Source organism: Ochotona princeps, chromosome 18 (assembly GCF_030435755.1).
Source record: "Ochotona princeps isolate mOchPri1 chromosome 18, mOchPri1.hap1, whole genome shotgun sequence".
Taxonomy (NCBI): Eukaryota; Metazoa; Chordata; class Mammalia; order Lagomorpha; family Ochotonidae; genus Ochotona; species Ochotona princeps.
Window position 1 is genome coordinate 22224035 of NC_080849.1, and position 7243 is coordinate 22231277.

A 7243-nucleotide genomic window follows, 5' to 3' on the forward strand; every position below is an offset into this window, starting at 1 on the left:
GGGTCACATGGCTTTCCCTCCACTGATAACTCGGTTCACCCCCTGTCCTCCTGACCTGCACTGTGTGTAGATGCTCTCGCGTTATTTCCGTAAAGCTGCCCCTCCTAGCATGCCACCTGCCCGCCAGGGGGCTCTCCCAGTCCAGGGTGTTGATCTGCCAGCCCCTCAGCAGCCCATCGGAGCGAAGGAACCACAACTTAGTCCTGTGGCCCCAGAGCCTGCGCGGCACGTAGTAGGCCCGCAGGCTGCTTGTGCAGTGTGACTCCGCGGAACTCTGTCATCCAGGAAAGGCGGCGGTCAGAGTCGCCCAGCCAGCAACGCCATCTCTGTGGCTCCAGGTAAAGAGGCAAGTGGTATAACCTCTGGGAGCCTGGCTTCCCTGCCATAAACGGGGGCTCCCACCTGCTAGGCTTGCTGTACGCTGAGGAAAGGGTTCTGAGGGCAGCCGCACCGAGGACAGGCTCCCTGGGCCGCAGCGCACCCACCTTGGCGCTCGCGTGCGGCGCGAGCGGCCAGGACGCCAAGCAGCAGCAGCGCCTTGAGGCCCAGAGCTCCGAGCAGGAGGGCGGTGGCTGGGGTCCCGCTGGTACCGCGGAAGCGGAACAAGTAGACGCTGGCCTCGGCGCGGCCCAGGCTGTTGGAGGCGATACAAGTGTAGCGGCCGTCGTGGGTCAGCGCAGGCAGCTCGGCGGTCACCTGGTGGCCGTGGCCATAGCCGTAACCCAGCGCGGGGAGCGAGCCGTTGTCCATGGCTGGGCCGGACCAGGAGAGGCTGGGAAGTGGTTCGCCTTCGGCGGTGCAAAGGGCACGGAAGACGTGCTGCGTGGGCCTGGGTAGCACCGAGATGTTGACGATTCGGGGCGCAGCTGTGGGCAAGGCAGGCGGCTGTTACAGAGTGCGCTGCTAGGCCGGAGTCAAAGTGGGAGAACGGGTCGCTGTGCGCGGAGGCAGAGGGGACTCTATTCCCTGAACTTGCTGACTAGGGGCTCGGAGAGGAAGGGCTGGGTGTTGGGGACCCAGGAGCCTGGGTCTCAATAAAGGTACTACCGTGGGCATGCTAGTCCACCTGTGTATACCGCAGTCTCTACACGTACAAGATGGGGAACGCGTAGCACTCACCTGGCACGTTGTTAAGCTCTAGCACCTGTGTGGGGCGTGGTCTAGGCCCCCTGGTATCTTGGGGCAAGGTGGGGTCAGGGGCAGAGTCCCGGCTCCGGTGGGCGGGGACCCTCGTTCAGGCATTTTTTGCAGCTAGAGGTCTAGCAAAGTGCTGGGTGCTTGGTGGGTGGGCCCCTTTGCAACCCAGAAACTGCAGGAGTTCTTCGAGTAGGAGACTCACCCTCCGCAGCGCTGGCCACATTTAGGAATCTTGTCTATTCATTGTCATTCCTGCTTCATCTGGCAGACATTGCGGAAGCCTCTACAGCTTCTTAAAATGCCTGTTTCCTGGGCCTTAGCAGCAGCCCTTAGTCAACGCTTGGTCTGAGACCTGCTCTGCCTCCTCCCTCCGTTCCCCAACCCCGGGACAGGGAGCAGGGCCTTGGGCACCGTGCCTCACCGCTCACTCGCAACCGGACCCCGTGACGGCTCTCGAAGCGGTCGTGGATGTCGCCAGAGAGCTCCACGCGGCAGAAGTAGAGGCCGTCGTCCGCCAGGGCGAGGCGCTCGACGCGTAGAGTCAGGTCGTTGCGGCGCGGGTTGCCCAGCAGCCGGAAGCGGCCGTGCAGGCTCAGCGCTGTCTGGCAGAGTTCGCTGCCCCGTGCAGCAGTGCAACGGAACACTTGAGGGCCCGTATAAGGCTCGCCCGCGCGCCAGATGGCCGTCAGCGGCCCGTCGTAGTGGCGGTGCGGGTGCGTAAAGGTGCAGGCCAGCACGGCTGCATCACCCGCCGCTGCCCTCACCTCGCCTGGCACCTGCATGGACCAGCGCTGAGCAGGTGCACCTGCGGGCGGGGCAGGGCGCGTCAGGCCCTGGAAAGGGTGGTGCAGGCCCCAGTCCCCTGAAACCTGGGGACAGGCCTGGAAAATTCAGGAGTCGGGGATCATCCCTCCCTCACGACAGGGTCGGGAACCTCCCTTTGTTGCTTTGAGCCACGTTACCAGGACATGCCTTCCTAGGGCTCCTGAAGTACCAGGACCCTCTTTGCTCCACCTTGGGACCATTACCTCACTCCTACTGGCCCAGCGACCCCCACAGTCTTCTTTCATCCTCCCTGCCATAACTTGCCCCGCCCATGGTCACCATGGAGTCCCCTCCCCCTTCCGAGGCTGCGGCTATGGAGGACTTACTGAGCACGTCTGTGCTGGGCAGACTCCCTGTGGTGTCCTTCCTCGTTCTCAGGAACGATCCTAGGGTCACAGTGCACAGCCATTAACTGAGGCACAGACAGGTGCAGTGACTGGCTGAGGTGGCACAACTAGGGTGAGGCAGACCTGATGTCCCCGGGGGGTGGGCAACCTCGCTCCACAGCCTGCACTCCAGGGCACTGGCCGTGGAACCTGGGGCTTCTCCGGGGACAGCAATACTCCCACTTACACAGGGGAAATAGGCCTTTGGAGGACCTGGGGTTTGCTGCTACTGTGCTGAGTGGTGGATGTAATTTCTCTAGAATCGCTAGTCCCAATGAACTGATGGGTGTTCGAAGGGCAGGATGCTAAAATCTGGCATTGTCTCTGGACCCAGTTTCTCCACCTCCCATCTGGTTCAGTCAAGGTTTGCAACTGCTTGCAGGGGTGGAGTGGGAGAAGGAGCTTATGATGGACCTGGGAAGGTCACACCGAGGGTGGGTGATGGCCTTGACCTGGCACGGGGTCAGCTGGTCCAGCGTGTGTGTAAGGGGATGGGGGGCGGGGAGGGAAGATGGTTCATACAAGGGAACTTTAAAGGGAACAAGAGAATGGGTCAGTTCACTTGTTCACTCCATATCTGCTGCAGGTGGAAATATGACATTGGTCACTTGGCTTCTGCAAGCTCTAGTAGATCCTTCTCTGCAATGATGGCACCTTGGAGGAGGTGGTGTTGTGCATTTCACACAAAAGGAGGAAGATCTATAACAACAACTCCCCTTATACCTCATCCCCTCCCTGCCAAGCACCCTGTGCCCTGGCCTTCTTGTTCCATCATGCCTTGAGGAGTTTATGCTGATACCCATACTCGGTGGTTTTGCCCTTTGTTCTGTGGGCCTAGAATGCTATACCTGAAGGCTAGTCCCATGGTGCTGCCTCCTTAACTCATGTGCTTCCCAGCCTAGTGTGGAAAGATCTGAAAGCATAGTTGCACATGGTGGCCAGGGCTCCTCCCTCCTGGGGTGAGAGCAGAAAGGGAACACAGAGGCCTTTCAGCATGGGCTACCATCTTGGTAAACAGGAGACTCATACTTCCTGTTTACCTCTCAATGGGCTTCAAAGAGGCTGGCACCTGCTCTTCCACAGAGACCTTTGGGTGAGCTGGCCCCAGGGAACAAGAGGCAGGACGGGGGAGGTCCTAGCAGGAATTACCTGGGGAGCACACATGTTTGCTTTGACTGCAAGTCAAGTTCCATGGCCTCCCTTGACATTTACCAGCTTCGCTGGCTGTTGCTGTTCAGCCTCTAGCCAGGGCCCCTAATTGCCCTGTGCAGGGACCCTAACCCCTGCTCATGAGGGTCTCTAAAATAACCTCTTTGTCTGAGCTGGGTCAACCTCCAGGAGTCACCTGGAGGCTCAAAGTCTTTCTGTTGTCCAGGACACGTCCCCTCATGGGCGGGGCACAGGGCACAGTGAACAGCAGGCCAGCTTTGGCACAGCCCAACCTAGGTGGGCATCCAGCCTCTCATCCCTCTTTTATCATCCAGCTTTTCTCAAGCACCTGACCAGTGCCTGGCACCCATTTAGGCATTTTCCTTTACCAGGTAATCTTTGGGTGAGTTTTTTAATAGGTTTTTTTTTTAAGATTTATTTTATTTTTAGTGGAAAAACAGATTTACAGAGAAGAGAAACAGAGAGAAAGATCTTCTGTCCACTGATTGACTCCGCAAATGGCCACAATGGCCGGAGCTGAGCCAATCCGAAGCCAGGAGCTAAGAGGTCCTTCCGGGTCTCCCACACGGGTGCAGGGTCCCAAGGCTTTGGGCCATCCTCTACTGCTTTCCCAAGCTTCAAGCAGAGAGCAGGGTGGGAGGAAGAGCGACATAAACTAGCACCTATATGTGATTGTAGCACTTATAAGGTGAGGATTTATCCACTGAGCCATTATGCCAGGCCCTGGGTGAATTATTTAATAGCCTGGGTCTCAGGCCCTTCTTTTGCAAAACAGGAAACGCCACACCTTCCTCAGTGGTTTGAGAACTGCATGAAACCACATGTGTACCTCACCCAGTGCAGCGCTGGGCACACAGCAAGTCTCTGTGTCTATTACTTCCGTTCCCATACCAGGCCTGCAAAGAGAGTGTGAACACTGGGAGAAGGTGGGGTGAGAGAAGGACTCAGGGTGACACAGTAGGGTGCCCAAGGCACTGGTCCCTCAACATGACACCTTTGGTGGCTCCATTTGGTTTCTTAGACCAACTGCAGTACAGTAGCCCAGCGCTCATCCTGACTCCCCTGGCAGTGAGTTGCTCATTCCTTCATCACCTAGCAGATTGTTAGGGAGCATTTACCATGAGCTGGGTACTGGAACTGTCACTGCAGTGACCATGTCCTCCTTGGTCTGTTGAAGGTCTGTCAAACGGGCCTGGAAGAAAGAGTCAACCTAGAGGATTCTGAGCCAGCTGCTCCACTTCCTGTCCAGCTCCCTGCTTGTTGCCTGGGAAAGCAGTGGAGGATGGGCCAAAGCCTTCGGACCCTGCACCCACGTGAGACACCTGGAGGAAGCTCCTGGCTTCAGACTGGCTCTGTGTGCTGAATGTGAAGCTCAGTGAGCTTGGAGTGGGGATGCTGTTGTTCAACGTGGAGACAAGAGCCTAGCAAGGAAAGTCAGACATCAGTGTATACACATGAGAGCTATGCACACGTTGGTGGGGGTGTTGAGTCCAAGATCACATGGGAGGGACATCCCAGGCTGGGGTTAAGAGAGGAGCCCCTGAGGACCATCTGTACCATCTCCCCCGTTGGCCTCAGCTACTGCAGGCCCTGCGATCACCCAGGAAGCTGGCTGAAAATGCTTCTGTCCTCTACGGGCATGGGGGGAACCAAAGAATGTGCCTGTTGATGCATGCCCCTCCCCTGGGACTTGATGCAGGGGGTCCCTGCAACCTTTTAGAAGCACTGTTTCTGCCCCTGCCCCCGACAAACCTGGGATACCAATACACAGAGCATAAGAGACAAGACATTGCCACCTCAGCATGCCACAGAGAGCTCCGTCTTGTCTTTGGAGTCTTGTAACCTCTGTCCCTCACCCTACTCTCCATGTGGACCCATTTTCACTCTTACTCTAGCACTGTCCTCAAATGACCATATGCTCTTCTATACCCACAATGGTGTGACAACCACATCCAAAGTCAGTTCCAAAGCTTGTAGCGTCCTTCCCATATTTGGCCCAGTTACTGCAATAGGTAGGGCAGGTAGCTCTGAAACAGATGGGGAGAAGTTAAAGGACTACCCCAGTCACCAGGAAAGCCAAGGCAGATCAGGGATTCGAACTCCTAGCTTCTATTGCTACAGCTACTTTTAGTGAGGCAATTCTGCCCAGGCTCAATGCTTTTATAGAGAAGAAGATTCCACCTAATGCCATGTAAGCACCTACTTGGGATGAAAAGAACAGTGCAGACTCACCGGGTGGGATGACACACACCAAACAGGCCAGGAGTTGAAAGGACCCGTCCATGCTGTGAGTAGAGACCCCAGGCTGGCGTCACCCTCCTCCAGGTCGCCAGCAAGAGCCCTCAGTGTACAGGTGTGGGGAGGCAGATAGAGGGTGGGTGGTGTGCCCAGGGCGGCAGGCCCTGCTGGGCTGGATGTGAGCTGGAGCTGGAAAGAGCAGCCAGGCAGTCAGCGATGTGATGCGCTGTGCCCCGTGGGATTTAGTCATCTGGACAAGCAAAAAGGGAAGCACCAGCAGGATTTCCCAGGACAGAAAACGGGAGTGAATGGGGAAGACGATGGCTACCAGTCTCTGCGTCCATGTGCTCGTCTTTTTGTAAATGTTTGTTTATTGTACTTTATTTGAAAGGGAAGAGAGATAGATTATATTTCCTTTGCTGGTTCATTCCCCCAAATTCCAGGAACCAAGAATTCAGTCCAGCTCTCCTGCATGAATGTTGGGAACCTAGGTACTTGAGCCATTGTCTGCCACCTCCCAGGGTATGCATTCATAGGAGGCTGGTTCACCACCAGTAAGGTGGGAACTTGAACTAGGGACTGATGTAGTTTAACCGCTGTGCCTAACCCTTTTTCCTCTAAGTTCCTTAGGCTCACTCTTCTGGGAGTCACTGATTGAGGACTATGATTCACATGCAGATGAGTTAGTTACACATTGATACTGGCATTTTCATAATTGACAAAACAGGTGAGAACGTATGGACCAAGGTCACTTGCGTTCACTGGAAGGCTGTGTAGTATGCAGCTTGCACAGGGATATGTAGCAATCCTGTGCTCATGTTACCGAGAAGGTAAGGAAGGACTGGGCTATACAACCATGACTTTTTTTTTTTTTTTTAGAAGCTCAGCCACCTAACACTCTCCAGGCTTAGTGTGGTGACTGTGACCCCTGAGAGGAATCAGGGGTGTTGACCTTGGGAGCTGCAGTGGCTGGAAATGTCCAGCAGGGAGGGGTGGTGCAGGAGCCTGCAGGAATCTCCAGTTGGAGGTCGTGAGGTTATAGGCTGATGAAGTTCTTATTCCTTAGCACCTGCTGACTCCCAGCTGGGTAAAAGGATGCCCCATTCACGAGAGCCCAGGGCCACGTGATTTGCTGCTAGGCATGGGGGCGGGGTGGGAAGGCCAAGTCAGGTCCCCGCCTGAAGAATTCCAAAGAGGAAGACTTTTGCTGAGTCATGACGTGAGAACCTGGAGCACAGGCTTGTGGGGTCTCAGTTTACCTCACTCATGGGCTGAGGGAGGGACCGAAAGCTCAGGGTTTCCTAAGTTATTCTCTGTTGGGATAAATAAAGCCACATCCTCTTATGAGTTCTGACAGATATTCCTCTCCATTTCCTCTTCTCTGGAAAATAGTTATTTTCTGTTCTCTGTGTCATTTTCTCCCCTCTTCCCTGGGACTCACATGGCAGAGGCCATGTTGTGTCCTAGAAAGAACCTCTGCACTAGAT

General features: G+C 55.7%; 1 protein-coding gene across 1 annotated transcript; it reads right to left on the minus strand.

Annotated features, from left to right (window-relative positions):
- Positions 1-405: 405 nt before the first annotated feature.
- SIGLEC15 (sialic acid binding Ig like lectin 15) lies at positions 406-5802 on the minus strand. Its single transcript, XM_058676769.1, has 4 exons — positions 5751-5802; positions 2289-2348; positions 1559-1942; positions 406-866 (listed from the first exon to the last, which is right to left on the minus strand). Exons 1-4 carry the CDS (start codon positions 5800-5802, stop codon positions 406-408), a joined length of 957 nt encoding a protein of 318 aa, XP_058532752.1.
- Between the last annotated feature and the right edge of the window lie 1441 nt (positions 5803-7243).

Bases quoted from the DNA above. Each gene is read 5' to 3' on its own strand.
- SIGLEC15 (XM_058676769.1), bottom strand. From the start codon at position 5,802: ATGGACGGGTCCTTTCAACTCCTGGCCTGTTTGGTGTGTGTCATCCCA. The intron at 2,349-5,750 runs GTGAGTCTGCAC...CTGTGACCCTAG, and splicing joins GGTGTGTGTCATCCCACCCG to GATCGTTCCTGAGAACGAGG. The intron at 867-1,558 runs GTGAGGCACGGT...CCTTGCCCACAG, and splicing joins GGTCCGGTTGCGAGTGAGCG to CTGCGCCCCGAATCGTCAAC.